At 44.2% G+C, this 21311-nt stretch overlaps 1 protein-coding gene and 1 long non-coding RNA gene across 2 annotated transcripts; one reads left to right on the top strand and one right to left on the bottom strand.

Moving 5' to 3' along the window:
• The first annotated feature begins 913 nt into the window (after positions 1-913).
• Positions 914-4424, top strand: LOC308336559. Its single transcript, XR_013966162.1, has 3 exons — positions 914-1229; positions 1282-4265; positions 4299-4424. It is a non-coding gene; the product is annotated as an uncharacterized lncRNA (long non-coding RNA).
• On the bottom strand, positions 4290-19829 carry sh3glb1a (SH3-domain GRB2-like endophilin B1a). The gene is made up of 9 exons (XM_080793956.1): positions 19632-19829; positions 17507-17648; positions 16650-16778; positions 14685-14818; positions 13334-13426; positions 8432-8521; positions 7911-8011; positions 6055-6349; positions 4290-4423 (listed from the first exon to the last, which is right to left on the bottom strand). The coding sequence occupies exons 1-9, from the start codon at positions 19692-19694 to the stop codon at positions 4316-4318; spliced, it is 1155 nt and encodes a 384-aa protein (XP_080650082.1). The 5' UTR covers positions 19695-19829; the 3' UTR covers positions 4290-4315.
• Positions 19830-21311: the final 1482 nt, after the last annotated feature.

Raw genomic sequence — 21311 nt, 5'->3', positions numbered from 1 at the left:
TACATCACTGAGGATACGTCCCAGGTGCATCCATGCAATGTTTTTTAGTTACTCTTACAAGTAGGCTGAAAATGTCTGAAATTCAAAATATACTTCAGTACAAGTATTGGCATTAAAAGTAGGCTACTAATTATGAAAAATGTCCTATTTCAAGTTTTCAAACGTGTGCAAATCTTTTGAAAATGGCAGATCTAGGATCTGGGACCCTGATGTATTTTGTAAAATCAAAGTTAGTTTAACTTTGGAACCACTCAGTTACACACCCATAAGGGTCCATTTTGGTTCCTAATTTTCATTTAGCTGGGGACCCCCTGTAACTCTCTCAAGGACCCCTAGGGGTCCGCGGAGGACCCCACATTGAGAGCCAACGATTTAAACCAATCAATAAATGAATAAATCCCACTGATCAGAACCGAAGAACAGAATGACTGTGTGTGCCTATACTGGGCCTTGTTCTGTTCTGCCCTCTGCTGGTTATATTATGCAAGAACATCCCATTCATGGCAGCAAGACTTAACTGTTCAGGAGAGGAGAAAAACTGATTTAATTTTTTTTCTCCAAAATGAGTTAATAGCACAGGCAGACTCTTCACATGCTAGAGCATGTCTGAAATAAGTGTCAGAGCTGAAATCGACATGTAAAAATGAAATAAATGCTTAAACATGTAGCTATAGGTGTAATGTTAGAGACCACAGAAGTGAACCTTTCCAAGCCTGTTTTCTCAACTCGCTGTTTCTCTGCAAGACATTACTCTATAAGCCATATCTCCAAAAAACTGGTGGGTCAAACTGAACAACCAATATGTCAATTTGAAGCTATGATTCCCTGCTTTCACGTGACATGACAAAAAAAAACGAAAATTAAAATAAATTCAATGACTTAGCCTCAGTCAGAAACGTTTTTTTTCAAACATTTACTTACTTTTAGTTTAATGCATCATAATGGCATAATACAGTATATATATTTTTTTACAATAGGATGCTATCAAATCAGTTACACAAATAACAAAACAAAAATAATGCGGCCAGAGATAAGCCGTGAAACATTTTTTAATAAACTCCCAGAATGCAATAATAAATGTTTGTAATGTTTGTGGAGACATGGCTGAGCTGTATGGAACCGAGGGGGAAAACGATACAGACATGTTAGTGTAAAGGCAAAACTATATATAAAGGCCCATTCATAGTCTGAATTTATGGTGGTGAGGTGACCACCGCTCCGGTGGTGAGGTGACCACCACCGCTCCGGTGATGAGGGGACCACCACCGCTCCGGTGGTGAGGTGACCACCGCTCCGGTGGTGAGGTGACCACCACCGCTCCGGTGGTGAGGTGACCACCGCTCCGGTGATGAGGTGACCACCACCGCTCCGGTGATGAGGGGACCACCTCTCCGGTGGCGAGGTGACCACCGCTCCGGTGGTGAGGTGACCACCGCTCCGGTGATGAGGGGACCACCGCTCCGGTGATGAGGGGACCACCGCTCCGGTGGCGAGGTGACCACCGCTCCGGTGGTGAGGTGACCACCGCTCCGGTGGCGAGGTGACCACCGCTCCGGTGTGGTGAGGTGACCACCGGAGCTGTAATACCGTGGAGTGGTGGTGAGTATTAAAAACAGAGAGAAGGGCTGGGGAGAGCGGTGGTTTGCAATTCACCGCGGCTCCGTGACGTCATGTTGTAGTTCGGTGGTCACCTCTGTGACGTCATGTTGTAGTTCGGTGGTCACCTCAGTGACGTCATGTTGTAGTTCGGTGGTCACCTCTGTGATGTCATGTTGTAGTTCGGTGGTCACCTCTGTGACGTCATGTTGTAGTTCGGTGGTCACCTCACCACCGAAAGTCCAGACTATGAATAACGCTTAAGTCCACCTCCTATAAGGCACGTTATTCTCTTCCACGTAAACACTGGGTCAAGAAGAAATGGCGCTCAACCTTTCCTACACGACGTCGCGACGATGAATGAGCCGGTTGCATATTCATGACACCAATTAACCCGTTAATCTGAGAAAAAAAAAACATTATGTTTCTAACCTTTTCATGTCAAGAATGATATGTATTTGTCCACCGACCTCCAACTCAAATGCAAAGATTTGAGTAAAAAAAAAAAAAAAAAAACGTTTGCTGTGAAAGAATTTATATTCAAACTAGATTTGCACAAATTCAAGATCGGTGCCGCGCTACGCGCCGCTACGCGCCGCTACGTAGATCTGAATTTTTTCCACCCCAACAGATATAAGTATACAAGTATAACATATTGGTTAACGTGGTTAAAAGCTATAGGGCGACACGGATGCAAAAAATAAAATAAAAAAACGATGGCCCGGCCGGCCGTACGAAGCTCTTTTGGATTTCGACCCTTGCCGTCTTAATGGGTCAATTGGCCACGGCAGGTTGCAGGTGTGTAGTTGAATCTCTCTCTCTCTCTCACACTCACACACTCTCACACTCTCACACACACACACACACACACACACACACACACAGAAAACACTCACACACAGAAAACACTCTTGAAAAGTTCCCGGAATTCTCCGTGAATCCAATATGACAAAATACCATGCAGGGCTCAGTCGGTACGAAGAGGCGTGCAGCTCGTCTGAAACGGCATTTAGGAATCGGAATACTTTTCGACATCGGTTGCTAGAAAATACTTTTTTTTATAATTTGTATATTATCGTCAAGTCAGTCTTCACCGGCATCGTTGTTGCTGTTAAGACTTATGACGGTGTAGACAGAGAATCTTTATTTTATTTTTATTTTTATTTATTTGGCACTTGAGACGGCATCTGGCACACAGTGAGTACATTAACACATTAGGAAGCTTCTCCCCTCAAATACACTGGAATTTCACCGCGACACTTTCTATCGACTTAACTCGCCGACCCGTCCAGTGAAAAAAAAAGAAAAAGCAGGCACGCGTTTTACACAATAGAACTGAAACCAGCCAATAGAACTATTAACACATAGGGTATAGTATAGCAGTGGGCGTCGTGGCTTTCTGGTTCCACTGAAACATCGGCCATTTATTGGTTTTTTTTCTCCCCCCATAGAGATTTACAAAAGTATGTATATATGAATTATTTTAAGCCTAACTAGAACAGTGCCCAGGACCGGGCACTGTTCCCTGTGGGGGTGTGGAACGTGTCCAATTTGAAGTCGGTGCGGGCGAACGGTTCTCGAGTTATGTGGATTAGATAGATATATTTTGTGGGGAAAATGAATGGCAGGTTTTTCAGTGTAGCCAGAAAACCCACGGCCACTGCTATGCCCCATAGAACCATAGAACTACAGAACCATAGAACCATAGAACTACAGAACCATAGAACTATTCACACTAGAGTCTGATTCGTGAGGACGCCACCTGTCGTCAACATCAGACCATCATCAACCATAAAATAAGACTTTAAAAAATAATAAACAACAACAGCCAAGCATCATCTTCAGTCTCAACGCTTAAGTGCGTATTTTTAGCGAATATATATATATATATTAATAAAAAATAATAATCATCTGCAGTGAAGAAAAAAAAAGCGTCAAAACCCAAAAACAAAAGAAGCATTTTTAGGTCAAAAACCATCTGAGTTATTGATACTGTAAGGTTGTAAATGTAAACAATGTAATTATCTTTCAAATGGATTCGTGTTTTTTTTAGTTTTAAAGGACAAATTCTGGCACATGAAGGCAATCAAAAAAAGGCACGGAAGCAGTTTACAAAAAAAACGTAATGTACTCGGCATACACACCGCGAGGAAGGCGCCCGTGTCCCGCCACTCAGATCTCCGCCTGTTTGGCGCCCATTTGGCGACAGAGCCGAGAGAAAATGGCTGCTGGAACTCGGCTCTCAAAGAGATGAAATATTTCGACTGTTGGAATGAAAACCGACTCCCAAATAACTCCCAAAAACCTCCTGCTAAACCAGACAGTCAGTTTTTTACGGCAGTAAAAAGCACCGGCCTGCCAATCCCAGTGCCTCGGTGATCGAATCCTTCTTCTCATCGCGGCGTTTATTTTAAGGATGCACGCGATGTATCGGGACAGTACATGACGGTATCAGGCGATATTCGCCGCTATCGGGGTCAATATGGGTATCGGCAAGTAAAGCCACACCCATGCAATATGTCGCCACCACGGAGGAGTCAGACGACTCTTTTTTTGTTGTTGAGCAGTTCCAGATAGGTGATGGGGAGGAGGTCGAGGGCGGCCAGGGTGGAGGGTGGGTGGGTTGAGCGGGTGGGTAGGGATGGGTGGGTAGGGATGGTGGGCGCCAGGTGGGTGGGCAGGGTAGGGATGGGGGGCGCCAGGCGGGTCACTGGGTCCTCTAGTTGAGCAGCTCCAGGTAGGTGATGGGCACCTTGCCCTTCTGGTTGCCCCGCTCGCCCATCAGCCAGTCCGAGTCCATGCCAGGGACACTGCTCACTGTGATCACCTGGAAGGAAGGAAGGGAAGGAAGCATTAGGGACACTGCTCACTGTGATCACCTGGAAGGAAGGAAGGGAAGGAAGCATTAGGGACACTGCTCACTGTGATCACCTGGAAGGAAGGAAGGGAAGGAAGCATTAGGAACACTGCTCACTGTGATCACCTGGAAGGAAGGAAGGGAAGGAAGCATTAGGGACACTGCTCACTGTGATCACCTGGAAGGAAGGAAGGGAAGGAAGCATTAGGGACACTGCTCACTGTGATCACCTGGAAGGAAGGGAAGGAAGCATTAGGGACACTGCTCACTGTGATCACCTGGAAGGAAGGGAAGGAAGCATTAGGGACACTGCTCACTGTGATCACCTGGAAGGAAGGGAAGGAAGCATTAGGGACACTGCTCACTGTGATCACCTGGAAGGAAGGAAGGGAAGGAAGCATTAGGGACACTGCTCACTGTGATCACCTGGAAGGAAGGGAAGGAAGCATTAGGGACACTGCTCACTGTGATCACCTGGAAGGAAGGGAAGGAAGCATTAGGGACACTGCTCACTGTGATCACCTGGAAGGGAAGGAAGAAAGCATTAGGGACAGGGAGACAGATTCTACAAATCTGACCAGATTTGACTGAGAGACTGCCATCGCGCAAATTACAGCTTTTCACCAGAGGAGAAAAACCTTTTTATTTTATTTTTTTCAAAATGAGTTAATAGCACAGGCAGACTCGTCACATACTAGAGCATGTCTGAAATAAGTGTCAGAGCTGAAATCGACATGTAAATATGAAATAAATGCTTAAACATGTAGCTAGGTGTAATGTTAGAGACCACAGAAGACATGTAAATATGAAATAAATGCTTAAACATGTAGCTATAGGTGTAATGTTAGAGACCACAGAAGACATGTAAATATGAAATAAATGCTTAAACATGTAGCTATAGGTGTAATGTTAGAGACCACAGAAGACATGTAAATATGAAATAAATGCTTAAACATGTAAGCTAGGTGTAATGCTAGAGACCACAGAAGTGAACCTTTCAAGCCCGTTTTCTCAACTCGCTGTTTCTCTGCAAGACATTATACTCTATAAGCCATATCTCCAAAACTGGAGGGCCAAACTGAACAACCAATGTCAATTTGAAGCTATGATTCCCTGCTTTCATATGACATGAAAAAACAAAAATTCAAAAACAATCGTATGGCAGTCCCTCAGTCAAATTTAGTCACAGTAATGTCTTCTAAATCAGTTTTCTGAAAAAATAAAAATAAAAGTTCACTGTGAAAGAATGGAATATATTCAAAGATTTGCACACGTTTTAAAAAAATGTTTCAAAAATATTATTTTCCAACAGATACAGTTTAAAATAATGGTTGAAGTGGTTCAAAAATGCGCTCATGTGTTCAAAAGGTACGTACGTACGTACGTACGTACGTACGTGTCAAGCCCTGCACACACTGTCTGCGAACGCCGCGCGTCAAAACAGCCGCCTCCGTTATTTTCAATGAACCTATAATCGCACACCGGCGGCGTCCGACGCGCGTTCACGCCTCGCCCGACGCTCCGATACGCCACCGTTCTATTCTCCAGGCGTTGCCGCGTCGCTGCGCACCTGGTGTGTGTGTGTTGGGTTTCAGACTCACCTCGTCAGCCAGCAGAGACAGCTCGCTGCTTCCCGCCGCGTCGTAGTCGTAGAGAACGCGCGCCTTGCGGCTGCCCCCTCCCCCTCCCCCTCCTCCGCCGCTCCGCAGCTCGCTGAAGCCCCCCGGCGCCATGCCCGCGGGCCCCCCCGTGCCCCCCCCCCTCGTGGGGGTGGGGCTGGGCAGCGGCGCCGACAGGGGCAGGGTGGGCACGGAGATGCTGGCTCCGCCCCCTCCTCCTCCTCCGGACAGCATGGAGGACGACTGGTTGTTGTTGGAGGAGAACGAGGACGGGAAGCTGTGGGGGGGAAGGGGGAGGGGGGGAAGGGGGTGGGGGGGAAGGGGGAGGGGGGGGGGGGTTATATACGATTCTACAAATGTTTTCTAAATCCTGAAATCCTGACAGTTTTCTGAAAAACCTCTTGTTTCTATATCAGTGGTGCTCAAACATTTTCATGTCAAGGACTCCCTAAAATATATGTATTTGGCCACCGACCCCCCGTCTGAAAATATGGATGATTTGAGGCATTTTGTTCCAAAATTGTGTTTTGCAAAAAAAAACCTAAACCCAACACTAAAACTAATAAAGAACCAGCCAACTCCGCTCTAAAAGATAATTAAAACTAACTCAATTAGAAAAAGACATGTACTGGTAACTAGGGATATCCCGATCTTTGTTCCCGATCCGATTCCAATACCTCAATTTATGTGTTAGCCAATACTGATACCAGTGTCGTGATCTCGTGTTGTGTTTATAGCTATCTAGATATATATCTGGTGTTGTGTTTACAGCTATCTAGCTATATATCTCATGTTGTGTTTATAGCTATCTAGCTATATATCTGGTGTTGTGTTTATAGCTATATATCTGGTGTTGTGTTTATAGCTATCTAGCTATATATCTGGTGTTGTGTTTATAGCTATCTAGATATATATCTGGTGTTGTGTTTATAGCTATATATCTGGTGTTGTGTTTATAGCTATCTAGCTATATATCTGGTGTTGTGTTTATAGCCATCTAGATATATATCTCATGTTGTGTTTATAGCTATCTAGCTATATATCTGGTGTTGTGTTTATAGCTATCTAGCTATATATCTGGTGTTGTGTTTATAGCTATCTAGCTATATATCTGGTGTTGTGTTTATAGCCATCTAGATATATATCTCATGTTGTGTTTATAGCTATCTAGCTATATATCTGGTGTTGTGTTTATAGCTATCTAGCTATATATCTGGTGTTGTGTTTATAGCTATCTAGCTATATATCTGGTGTTGTGTTTACAGCTATCTAGCTATATATCTCATGTTGTGTTTATAGCTATCTAGCTATATATCTGGTGTTGTGTTTACAGCTATCTAGCTATATATCTGGTGTTGTGTTTATAGCCATCTAGCTATATATCTGGTGTTGTGTTTATAGCCATCTAGATATATATCTGGTGTTGTGTTTATAGCTATCTAGCTACATATCTGGTGTTGTGTTTATAGCCATCTAGCTATATATCTGGTGTTCTGTTTATAGCCATCTAGATATATATCTGGTGTTGTGTTTATAGCTATCTAGCTACATATCTGGTGTTGTGTTTATAGCCATCTAGATATATATCTGGTGTTGTGTTTATACCAGACTCCTCACTCAAATGTGCACTTGCAGTTTGGGGCAACTCCAAAGCAAACTCCACATGCCCCAACATTGTATTTACCTGGCATAGTGTCGACCCCTTATTACCCCTGTGTCAGATCGGTGTTTAGACTGGCATATTCACCGATACCGATATGAGCCGATATGACAAATAAGGGCCGATACCAATAGAGTATCGGGACATCTCTACTGGTAACACTGAGTAAACATCTCACCTGCCCAGCTGTTTCTGCAGGTCCACCATGTACTGATAACACTGGGCGTAGTATGTGGTCTGAGCCTCCACGAAGTCGTTCAGGCAGCGAAGGTGGTGCGCCTGAATACACAGATAATAAAACATAATTACAGGTGGTGCGCCTGAATATATAGATAATAACACATAGATTACAGGTGGTGTAATCACCTGGTCTGGTCGGTCATCCAGACATTATCGTGTGAAAATAAAAAGATAATTCAACATAAATCACAGGTGTTGCGCTGGTCGGTCATCCAGACATTAGCGTACAGTGGAAATGCATAGATAATTTCAACAGCATAAATCACAGTAAAGGCCCACGCGTGCTCATGCTCAAAACGACATGACGTCACTGAGCCGCGGTGGTAAGAGACTCACCGCCACTTCCGCCCCACACATTGTGTGTGTGTGTGTAATCCTTTTAGCCTCATAATATACCATCGTGTACCGTTTACATTTCCGACTAATAAAGTTATTAAATCAGTCGATAGATAAACGTACGTGGGTGCTGCTCACGCCCTCCAGGAGAAGACGGGTGATCTCAGCCTGACGGTCGAACTCGCTCTGGGTCATTCGGAGCTCCTGCTCAGCCTGGGAAACAAACGCACACACACACACACACACACACACACACACACACGCACACACACACACACACTTACTTCATAAATCAGGCTTTCACAGAGCTAATGCAAAAACACACTTCGAGTTACCAAAAAACTGAACGACTCAAATGTATACACAAAATGGTAATGTTAACGTTGCTCTGGAACACTCTGGTGGAGCTGTTGCCCCCGTGACCCGACCACGGATAAGCGGTTGAAGATGGATGGATGGTATATAATATAATGTAACAGTGTTATATAATTACGCAGAGAGAGAGAGAGACTACACCGGTTACATTATACACAAAGACAAGGGGGAAAAAAGCACAATGGGGTGAAATCTAATCTATTATTTATGTGTTATTATTTTATTTATTCTGCATTTGAGCCACGGAACCCAAAAACACTAAAGGAATATCTCGTTATCGTTGGATATAATATTTTGCTCACAATTCCATGCTTTATTGATGTTGGTCGGTACCGTTAGGAGAGACAAACCGCTCTTAAGAGTTAAATAAAAAAGTTAGGAGATCCGTTAGGAGAGACAAACCGCTCTTAAGAGTTAAATAAAAAAGTTAGGAGATCCGTTAGGAGAGACAAACCGCTCTTAAGAGTTAAATAAAAAAGTTAGGAGATCCGTTAGGAGAGACAAACCGCTCTTAAGAGTTCAATAAAAAAGTTAGGAGATCCGTTAGGAGAGACAAACCGCTCTTAAGAGTTCAATAAAAAAGTTAGGAGATCCGTTAGGAGAGACAAACCGCTCTTAAGAGTTCAATAAAAAAGTTAGGAGATCCGTTAGGAGAGACAAACCGCTCTTAAGAGTTAAATAAAAAAGTTAGGCGATCCGTTAGGAGAGACAAACCGCTCTTAAGAGTTAAATAAAAAAGTTAGGCGATCCGTTAGGAGAGACAAACCGCTCTTAAGAGTTAAATAAAAAAGTTAGGCGATCCGTTAGGAGAGACAAACCGCTCTTAAGAGTTCAATAAAAAAGCACTAGGGGGCGCTCTGGAAGAGCTTGCCCCTTCACATTCGATCTGCCCCATCCATTAATGTTTTTAAGTCTCACCTTAAAAACAGTTTGACTGTTTTAAACGCGTAACCCGCATTTTAATCAAATACCCTACGCTGCCGAGATTGTTGTATTACCTTTAGAGCATACGCTGAATTATCTGGGCTTTTGATCCGTGAAAATCCGGCGAAAAAAGGTCCCTCGGTTTGTTATGAACCGATCGCACCACCCGCCATCTTTGGTGCACCCGGAAGACGCAGCACAAGACCCGCCTCCATGAGGCGTTGTACCCCGTTCATTTGCATTGGCCTCAATTTCCCAGAAGCCCTAGCAGCCCTAACAGCATGTGTTGATTTCCGGTTTCGTCATCAAAACGAAACCATCTAGTCTCTATCTCCGCGGCGAAGACAGAGTTTATTTTAATTTATTACAACACGGCGGATTAAACACATAAAACAAAAGGCGGGAATGTCGTACATAGCAGCGCCAGTAACCTGGATTAAACTATTCGTGGCAGCTAAACTGCTTTAAGACTCATCTCTTCTCCCTGGCTTTCAATCCCTCTTTCTTAGCTCTTTTTTTTTTTGTTTTGCTTATCTTAAACCTTTCACGCTTATATTTTTGTCATTTCTGATTGTGTTTCTCGTTTTACATTCTGTGTTTTCTCCTGCCTGTTTCTCTGTTGTTTTGCCACTGATGTACAGCACTTTGGTCAACCTTGGTTTGTTTTAAAACGTGCTTTATGAATAGTAAGATTGATTTGATTTGATTTGATTACCAACTCTCCGTCATTTAGCAGCATGGGGAAACCCCCTGAAGGACCACTGGTGCTTTTCAAAACCACAGCTTTACACAATAACCCATTCTGACCTGAGATCAGATTCATACGAGGTTTCCACTGGACACACACTGGTCTGATTAACCCATTCTGACCCGAGATCAGATTCTAAAAAATGTCAGTCGTTCTTCGATTTTTCAAAAATAGCAGACCTACAAGCTCGTATCGCGCCACTCGGTGGCGCGATACGAGCTTGTAGATCTGCTATTTTTCAATAGGTAAAGCATAACATGATGCCAACACCAAAATGGGTGCCCGGTCAGAATGGGATAACTGACTAGCAGTGAGTGAGCTGCCAACAGACTTATTTTCATTCAAGTGGGACATTTGGTATCCTTGGGCTAAACGCGGCCGTTCCTTTTCCTAACACAGGGTTTTATGTCCGTGTCCCCCCCTCCCCCCCCTCCCCCCCCCCGGGGACTGGAACAACAATAGGCTTGTTGACAACGTCCTAAACGAGGAGGAGAGGTCCGGACGGTAAACTTAGAGCCTGATGCCCAGATAGACCAACAGCACGCGTCGCACAATGACCTTACTGTCCTGTCCGCACGCTGCAGCTTGGATTACACTTAAGATTGCGTGTGACTGTGTGTGTGTGTGTGTGTGTGTGTGTGTGTGCGTGCGTGTGCGTGTGCGTGTGCGTGTGCGTGTGACTGTGTGTGCGACTGTGCGTGCGCGCGTTAGGGTTTTAACCCATTCTGACCGGGCACCCATTTTGGTGTTAGCATCATGTTATGCTTTAGCTATTGAAAAATAGCAGATCTACAAGCTCGTATCGCGCCACCGAGTGGCGCGATACGAGCTTGTAGGTCTGCTATTTTTGAAAAATCGAAGAACGACTGACATTTTTCTAGAATCTGATCTCAGGTCAGAATGGATTAATCAGACCAGTGTGTGTCCTAGTGGAAACCTCGTATGAATCTGATCTCAGGTCAGAATGGGTTAAGCATCTAGTCGACTATTCAACTAGTAAAATCACAAGTGGACCTTGTTGGTACTAGTTGACTAGTTGATAAGAAGAAAAAAAGGGGGTCCTGATTTTGTAGGCCTCAACATCAGCTAGATTATAGTTATATATATTTGTTTTACATAATTAGGTAGTTATGTAACCAGTCGACTAGTAAACTAGGCAACTACTCAACTAGTAAAAATCACTAGAAGTGAAAGCCCTAGGTGTGTGTGTGTGTGTGTGTGTGTGCGGTGTGCACATGCGTGCGACTGTGTGTGTGTGTGTGTGTGTGTGTGTGTGTGTGTGTGTCTTTGCTCCTCGTGTATTCCACAAGGGGGTTGACGTTCCCCCCGTTTTCCCAGAGGCCACCAATAAATGAGAGTAGACCCGGTGGGGAGTCGAGCTGTTGACGTTCCTAGCAGGCTCACGCCTGTGTGTGTGTGTGTGTGTGTGTGTGTGTGTGCTCCGCTCAAAGATGGCCCCCGGCAACATTCCACTCACCTCTCCGTCACTTCCTGGGCTCACATCTGCTGCGTTGCATTTTAGAAACAGAACACAGTGACACAGTCGTTACTGGAGGGGAGGCACAGCTGCTGCCACGACACGGCCACGGCCAAGGCTGTGTGTGTGTGTGTGTGTGTGTGCGTGTGCGTGTGCGTGTGCGTGTGCGTGTGTGTGTGCGTGTGTGTGTGTATGTGTGTGTGTTATGTATGTTTTTCTAATCTACTGCTGTGGCTGAGCCTTTCTTTTTTTTCGCTGCGTAAACAGCAGAACCTCAAACCCGGGAGGCTGGCCTGGAGGAGGTTGCTAGTGGGAAGTCCAATCCGTCTTGGAAACGGCGAGCGTAGCGTTAGAGGTGAGCCGGGGTCAGGCCCGGTCGGTTTCACAGCTTCTAATCTAACCCGTTGTCTGTGTGTGTGTGTGCTTCTCCTCCTCCTCCTCCTCAACCTCCTCCTCACACCCAAAACATGTGTTCTTGCTTTAAAGTGACCGCAAGGAATGCCCCCGGAACATGAAAACACACTCAAACAGAGTGCTGTTGTGTGTGTGTGTGTGTGTGTGTGTGTGTGTGTGTGTGTGTGTGTGTGTGTGTGTGTGTGTGTGTGTGTGTGTGTGTGTGTGTGTCCCTGTCTACTACTACATCAAGCGTTACATAAAAAGGATCAAGCATATAAAGAGGATTGTGTAATCGTGTGTTGGTTAATAAGGGACCGGGTTTCTCCATACACTTTATGAGGCTTTATGAGGATTATTAAAAATGTTTCGCAAGAGACAACTAAGATCACCTCCTCAGGTCTCTGTGAGAAACGGCTCGAGAGAGCAAACACTGTACTGGACAATGGCTTTGATGAAGTTCACACTCAATTCTGTCTAAACTTTAACCTCAACATGAGTTCTTCACTTCTTGTGTACGCTCTCTATTAAAACTATTAAAAACAAAATGATAAAAAAGGGACGTTTACTTGTGACCCAGTGAAAAATGGACCCGCTGTTCGGGGAACAAGCGTCCTAGTAAAACGTAGTATTTAGAATGTATTAAAGTATTAAAGAATGCTGGCCTATAATGATACGCCCAACACGGGGTCACCACGATGAAAGGGATCAACTCTGCCTGGAGTCAGTGTGACAAACCAACCCTTAAAGTAAGGGATTGTTTTGTTTTGTGCAGAAGAGAGAAAGAAAGGGGAACTTAAAAAAGCTCCCATGTGACCGTGTTTCAGTCATGTGACCGTGTTTCAGTCATGAGAGGAAGACCGGTGGTTTCGTGTGTTGTGAAAGCCGATGTGGATCAATCGTGACCTCCAACGAGGGATGGTTGGTTGGAATAAAGGAAGCGGTTCGTTATTTGGAAGAAGGTAGAGTTCACCAGCACTGACTTCACAACATCAAGCTGCTTTGATGACATGACGTGTGTGTGACTGTGCATGTGCGTGTGCCCGTGTGTGTGTGTGTGTGCTGCTGCGCGTGCGTGCGTGCGTGCGTGCACACGCATTCTACTCACCAGAACGCGAGCGTCGGTCATCCTGGCCTTCTTTAGCTTGGTTTTCGCGGCGTCCAGATCCAAGCGCTTGACCTGCAGTAGCTTCCGTTCTTTCTGGATTCCAAGGAGACAAAAAAAAACAAAAGAACACGTCAAATTAAGAACAATTGAATTATAACAAATAATAATATGTTATATATATATATATATATATATATATATATATATATATATATATATAATATAATAATGACCACTTCAAACTTTAGGGGTTTTCTGAGCTTCAACTTGAGGTAAGATTTCTGTCAGATAGAATATTTAATCATAACATAGACGCATGGTGTATGCAAGACAAAGGAAAGGAAAGGTACTATGTTTACCCAGGGTAACTGGACTAAGGAAAGGAAAGGTACTATGTTTACCCAGGGTAACTGGACTAAGGAAAGGAAAGGTACTAAGTTTACCCTGCAGGGTAACTGGACTAAGCTCAAGAACTTGTTTACAGCCAGGCCCTGCTCATATAGAACATTTCATGGTAGGGGGGTTCAATGCCTTGCTCAAAGGGCACTTCAGCGGTGGTAATTTTAACGTGCCGGTCCGGGGATACGAACTATAGCGACCTTCACGATATCAAGACCGCTCCGCAAACCGTTCGGCCACCGCTGCCCCACAAGGAATCTTAATGCTCTAATAAGCACCTGGTGTTTGCATAATGTTATGTTGGAAAAGTCACATTAGTATCAAACACTTGAAATGTGCCTTAGCTGACGTCATGTCTTATTGGCTTGTTGCTTCATACGAGTGATAAGCAGCATGAGACGGCAAACAATCTAATTTAACCCATTCTGACCTGAGATCAGATTCATACGAGGTTTTCCACTGGACACACACACTGGTCTGATTGACCCATTCTGACCTGAGATCAGATTCTAAAAATGTCAGTCGTTCTTCAATTTTTCAAAAATAGCAGACCTACAAGCTCGTAGCGCGCCACTCGGTGGCCACTTTGAACCTTAGTTCTAGTAATGAAATAAAAATAACACCACCAGTCACTTTACTGTCATCAAACATTACTGTAAGCTTTGTGGCCTAGAGCTCTCAATGGTCTCGCACCTTCCTACCTACATGACTGCCTGCCTAAATTATGTCCCAAACCGCCCCCCTAAGGTCTTCCACTGCTGGCCTGCTCGCTTTGCCTAAAGAAATGGCAACTAATAAATACGGGGAAGCAGCTTTTTGCTTCTACGGGCCGACGGCGTGGAACAAGCTCCCACTGACAACGGCAAATGCACCACAATGCCAATTTGCATTTTATGACAAAATATTGCATTTTATGTTTTATTGTCGACAGCCACGGCAATAAAAGCCTCACCAGAATGGTTTTGAAGTCTCCTTCCAGGAAGTTCCTGAAAGGCGTCAGGAAGTTAATGGCGGCGCTCTGGATCAGCTCCCGTTCGGCTCCGGCGATCTGCTTCTCCGTCTCGCCACATTTTATCAGGGCGTTTCCTGTAGGTCAAATGTCAGAGGTCAGTCAGTCACACACACACACTGGACAAGAGGAGATGCGCCACGCACACGCACGCACACACTCTCTCTCTCTCACACACACACACACACACACACACACAGTAGTTTTTGAGTGGTGCAACCACTCCCAACAGCAATGTCCCTATGTCCATCCCTATGTCTGTATAGGGATGCCAACAGGGGGCGCTGTTGCACCACTCACTTCAGACTGACAGGTCTGATTTTTCTTTTTTTTAGCAGGCCCAAAAACTCAACGGTTAAGGATTATATGCCGTACTTTTTATTTGTGTTTTATTCTATTCATTTGGTCACCCCCCTAGTCTGACATGTGATATTATGGTACTTAAAGCATGATGGAATTTGGAAAATGTTGCCTTATATTGGTCGTCTATGGTGTGGTATACAAAAATGCCCATAACTTTTTTTTCTGAGGGTCTTTGTGGGTCTTTGTAGACAACCATGTGACTCCTCTGATAACCTGATTTAGACGCACAGGGCACCAGGCAATGGCATCTCTGTATGGGGAATGAAATGAGATGAAAAGTGCACTGTCTGTCTCGTCTGTCACATCAAAGCAGAGACGTTTCTGTGGCTACTACCACGGTGGGGGGTGTCTTTTTTTAACCGGCCCACATGTGCATTCCTCGGGCCACGTGCGCACCAAGACAGCGGTTCACATTCACAGGAAACCGTCCAATGAGAGATCCGCAGAATTTTCGATTCAGAGCTAATGGAGCGTCGCAGTCCCGCCCCCCCTCGAGAGACCCGGAAAATAAATCGCCGTTCATTTTCCTCATAGGCATTCCTTAAAGTATTTATTTAAAGACGGTTACGCCGCGGACAAAGCCAACTCGGATCGTGACAAATCATGACAATGAAACACAATGTTTTGGGGCCGATCAAATCATTAGAAAGAAGAAAATAAAGGCAGGAGACAACACTATTTGTTTTGTTTTTCTTCTTATTTGATCGGCCCCAAAACATTGTGTTCATTGTCATGATTTGTCACGATCCCAGTTGGCTTTGTCCGCGGCGTAACCGTCTTTAAATAAATACTTTAACCCATTCTGAACGGGAACCCCATTTCGGTGTTAGCATCATGTTATGCTTTAGCTGTTGAAAAATAGCAGATCTACAAGCTCATAGCGCGCCACCGAGTGGCGCGCTAAGAGCTTGTAGGTCTGCTATTTTTTTTTTAATCGAAGAACGACTGACATTTTTAGAATCTGATCCCAGGTCAGAATGGGTTAATCAGACCAGTGTGTGTCCAGTGGAAACCTCGTATGAATCTGATCTCGGGTCAGAATGGGTTAAGAAAAGCCTATATGGGAAAAAAGCATTGGGATTTATTTCCTGGGACACTCGTCGTTCTGAAAGGGGGAGGGACTGCGACGCTCTATAGAGGCGTAGTGACTCACGGTAGGCCGCCCCGGGCCCAAACTAATCGAGGTGTAGTCAGTGACTCACGGTAGGCCGCCCCGGGCCCAAACTAATCGAGGTGTAGTCAGTGACTCACCGTAGGCCGTCCCGGGCCCAAACTAATCGAGGTGTAGTCAGTGACTCACGGTAGGCCGCCCCGGGCCCAAACTAATCGAGGTGTAGTCAGTGACTCACCGTAGGCCGTCCCGGGCCCAAACTAATCGAGGTGTAGTCAGTGACTCACGGTAGGCCGCCCCGGGCCCAAACTAATCGAGGTGTAGTCAGTGACTCACCGTAGGCCGTCCCGGGCCCAAACTAATCGAGGTGTAGTCAGTGACCCACCGTAGGCCGTCCCGGGCCCAAACTAATCGAGGTGTAGTCAGTGACTCACCGTAGGCCGTCCCAGGTCCAAACTCGTTGCCAGACTCTATCATGGACTGGCCCAGCAGCTCGTGGTTGTTCATTCGCGACGGCGCTTTCTTCTCCAGCTTCTCATAAACAAACTCCTCCAGGCGGACATCTGCAGGTTGGGGGGGAGAGGAGAGAGAGGAAATAAAAAGACCCAAAACTCAATTAAAACGGTCAGAGTCACAAGACACAAGAGGCTGCTGGGCAAGAAGCCACGGACGAGACCTCAAGAGCTGGACGCCACATTTAGGTCAACATTTAGAGTACAGTATAGTGGTTCACTTCACGGCAGGACATTCCACTGTCCTGAGATGTACCCATAATTATCACACAAATAATTTGCGATTAAGGATTTCATTGTAATCACAAATTGTACATTACAGATATGACAAATAACTTAAATATACAAAATAAAACTGTGATGCCAAACCTGACCAGGCTTTCCAAGACTGCTCGATAGAACACCAACATAAATCTTTGGTCAACACCATGAACCCTGAGACGTCGGAGGAAGTGCAGTCTTTGCTGTAGTTTACTACAGAGACTGTCGTGTCAACATGTGTATTCCAAGTCATTGAGTTGTCAATACAGATCCCCAAGTATTTATAGGAGGAGACCTGTGAGATGGTCGAGTCATGGATGACCACAGGCCTGTGGTCACCTGTGGTCTCTTGGGGTCAAACACCATCTCCTGTGTCTTCTTAACATTAAGAATAAGGTGGTTGTCGTCACAACACTTTACATAGTTCTGTACCTCTACAGTTCTGTGTGTGTGTGTGTGTGTGTGTGTGTGTGTGTGTGTGTGTGTGTGTGTGTGTGTGTGTGTGTGTATGCTCGTACTTGGGTTGGGCTGCAGCAGGACCTCTGTCTGCTTCATGATCCTCTCGGTCCACAGCCGGGTGCATTCTGCTCTGCCCAGCAGGTTCTCCAGGTGGGCGTCCAACTCTGTCTTCTCCGCCTGGCCAAACTTCTCCTCTGTGAACTGACACACACACACACACACACACAGGCGCGCACACACACACACACACCACACACGACACACACACACACACACACACACACAGGCGCGCACACACGCGCACACACACACACACACGCACACAGAGAGACGCACACACACAGAGAGAGACGATGAATAGATAATAATAAATTTAGGCATTTAGCAGACGCTCTTAATCCAGAGCGATTTACAGTAAATAAATGGTGCATTTGTATGTCGCGGGGTGCATATGCAGTACTTAGTTTAGACTAGTCGTTGGTTAGACATGGGTTAAGGTTATAGGTTTAGGTGTGCTGCCCCGTGGGAGGTTAGGGTTTAGGTTTAACCTTATGTCTAACCAAAGGATGCCTCCCACTCAGACATGTGACTGTGTGTTTGTGGGTGTCTATTAGCAGCGCGGTCCCTGTGGTTACCGTCATGTGAGATCATGTGGGTGACAGACAGTGGCTGTACAGTACAGTACAGTACAGTACAGTACAGTACAGTACAGTACACTAGTCTACATCACCATGATAAAAAGGCACTGCTCACTTAGCATGGGTGTGTAGAAGACCCAATTACTGATCTGTCAGTCTCCAGAATATGTTATTATGAAACTGATTTACTGTCACACATTATAGGTCAGCCGTTCTCTAAACTTTTCATTTACAACGACCCACCCACCCACGGAGGATCCTTGAAATCATGTATAAACGTTTGAGAACCACTGCACACTAAATAGAACAGAGCCTTAATGAATTAGTATATCACCACTAGTAACACCTGTGTGGGGGAAGTAGGAAGAGTTATTCTGTGTGCATATTAGAGGCCATTTAATTCCCCAGGATTCCATCTCTTTAAGTTGTGTTTTCATGCGTGTGTGTTAGAATGTTGGGTCATGACAATCATGTTTAAATTGTTTGCCAATCATGTTTCTAATCACTTGTAATAATTGTTGGAGCCACGCCACCCCACAACACCAGGTGGGGCTGGTGGCTCTTTTTTGTCCACACTCTGTATAAAAATGAATCCTTTTCCTGTTATCTCATTTATACCTGAGAAAGTAACCAACACAGGTCGAAAAGGTTGCATGTCCTGACCTCCTGTCTGCTGTGATTGTGAATACAAATTACCTGGAGCTTTACTTATTCAAAGGGAGTTGCGAGCCCTGGCTTTTGTCCATGATGTTAGATGTCACGTCAGTCACCAAATAAAATCAATCAATCCATTACATTTCAAGGAACCCCTCCCTCATAACTCTATGGGTTAAGGCCCGGGTACATTTGGTTTGGAACCGTCCAGGAGTTCAGGAAACCCTGAAGGGAACCCTGCTTTAAAGAACCCAAAAGGTAAACAACACAGACACTGAACAAACGCAGAATTTACTCACTTTATAGGCTACGATTATTTATTCGTGCTGACATATATCATACTATCATTGACAACAGTATGACACATATCATTACATATATAGAAGATATCATCCTCTCTATGAATTGAATACACATGGCCACAATGGCATTATAAGCACTCGGGGGCTTTTTCCCCCGCAGCACCATTTGTTGTACAAAAATCGTACTGACTGTAGGCTACTGTACCATTTACAAACTGCGAATAAAGTTTAAATCAATCAAAACTTAACTAGATTTATAGGCAGACAGAACAGAGACAGCTATTGCGTTGAGAGGCCCGTTTATAGTTTGTTGTCAACAAACACACAACCGTTTGTTTTTATAACGACTTTGTGATTCTGCCACGTCCCGCTGGGGAGTGAGGGCCGCGTGGAACTTTTTCTCGGGTGTTTTATCTGTTTATTACAGTACAGTATGGTCTGCTGCTTAATGTCCAAACTGAGTAACCGACCATGGGGTTTAGCATCGTAGCAGCTATTAGCAGAGCCACAGGCTAACCGTTTCAGACCACCCATCATCATTACATTACGACTAAACGAGACAGACACAGAGAGAAAGAAACACCACTTACTTGTACGGCACGGCTGAGGAACGTGCCAGCGTCCGCTGCTAAGCGCTTGACGTTGAAGTCCATGCTGTTGAATTAACGGTTTTTATATATTACAGACTAGTTAAGTTTAATAGTTAACTGGACTCACACTTCATATCTCTGTAGAAAATGTCATTGAGGCAACTTTTTTTTTTTTACGGAGTTCCTTCCTCCACCCAGCTGTTGTTGGACTACAAACGGTGTTGCCATGTCTGCTTATTATAAGAGACCATTGGCCTTTTTTTTGTAAAGTTGCTTGTAAATATTGCATTTTTGTCTTGTTTCTGAAGTGTGGAGTGTAGTTGCTTATTTGGGCTTTCTTAGTTCCTTCACATTTTCTATTTAAACTTTTTTATTATTATTTTATCCAGTGGTTCTCAAATATTTTCATTTCATGGACCCCCAAATTAATATTTAATATGTATTTGTTTTGTACGTCCCCACCTGAAAATGTTTTGTGCTAGGGAGGGAGCTGATATTGTGTTGTTACCATAGAGGCATAGACTGTTTAGTTGTTACAAAGAATGTTTAAAAAATCTTCCAAATATTCCCACTTTATCCCTAAACATGGTTGCTTATTTCTGTCGCAAAATCTGGCAACACTTTAAACAAAGATCAGAGAGAGGAGACGAGATCAGCCGGTTGGTTGACGTGGACTACAAACAAAGACATTAAACTGAGAAAAGACTAAAGAGAAGGAATGTGTCAGTGTCGCATATACGCGCAATAGAGTATATTCATGCCAATTAGCCTACATGGTTGTCTGAAATTATTTATTAGGAACAATCCCTTGAGATGAACCATCTCGTTTTCAAGGGGGTCAAAGGGCAATTCACAAAATACACTTCATACATAAAGACACTTCTTTACAAACAATTCAACCAGACAAAACAAAACAAGACAAAACAATACAATTCCTAGATAAAAAAACAACAAAAAACAACAAAACAAAAGCTGCAACAAAACAACATTTCACATAACATGGACATAACATAGACATAACACATGATGGATCATTGCATCATGGATCTGCTACAGTGATGATTAGTGAAAACATAATATTATTACTTTATGTTTAGGCTACGGTGTTTGCATACAGCTGTGTCTGCTGTGCTGACAACAAGACTCTTTGCTGCCCTCCATAGGATGTTGAAGGGATATCTAGGCTATCTATTCCTCAAATAATTAAACTGCTCTTTCCCCCTGTTCATACATAACAATTAAGTTATAACTGGTTATCTATAAAATATATGGGCCTAATTAAACGGGTTGAATGTTTGTCTTTAGTTCAATGTTTGTTTTAAAAACGCCATTGACAATGAAGGGAATATTTACGTCATCCAATTGTTATAACGCAAACATTTAATCTCATTAACAATAAAGATAATTTAATGTTTGTTTTGTCACCGTTTGTTTTATATCACCTAATCAACATGATGATAATAATAATAATAATAAACTTTATTTATAGAGCACCTTTCATGACACGAGTACAAGACAAACAAAGTACATTAGATTTTATTTATTTATTACAAAGAACAGCTTTGCGCCAACATTCAGGTCACATACCAGAATACATAGGCCTACAAAAGCAAAGCAGCATCAACTTCATCATCATAAACCGGTGGTTCTCACAAGTGGGGCTACGGGGATACCAGGGAC

The sequence above is a fragment of the Protomyctophum bolini genome, assembly GCF_963924005.1.
Source record: "Protomyctophum bolini genome assembly, chromosome: 21".
Classification (NCBI taxonomy): domain Eukaryota; kingdom Metazoa; phylum Chordata; class Actinopteri; order Myctophiformes; family Myctophidae; genus Protomyctophum; species Protomyctophum bolini.
Note: the sequence above shows the minus strand (reverse complement) of the source record. Positions and strands in the feature narration are given on the sequence as shown.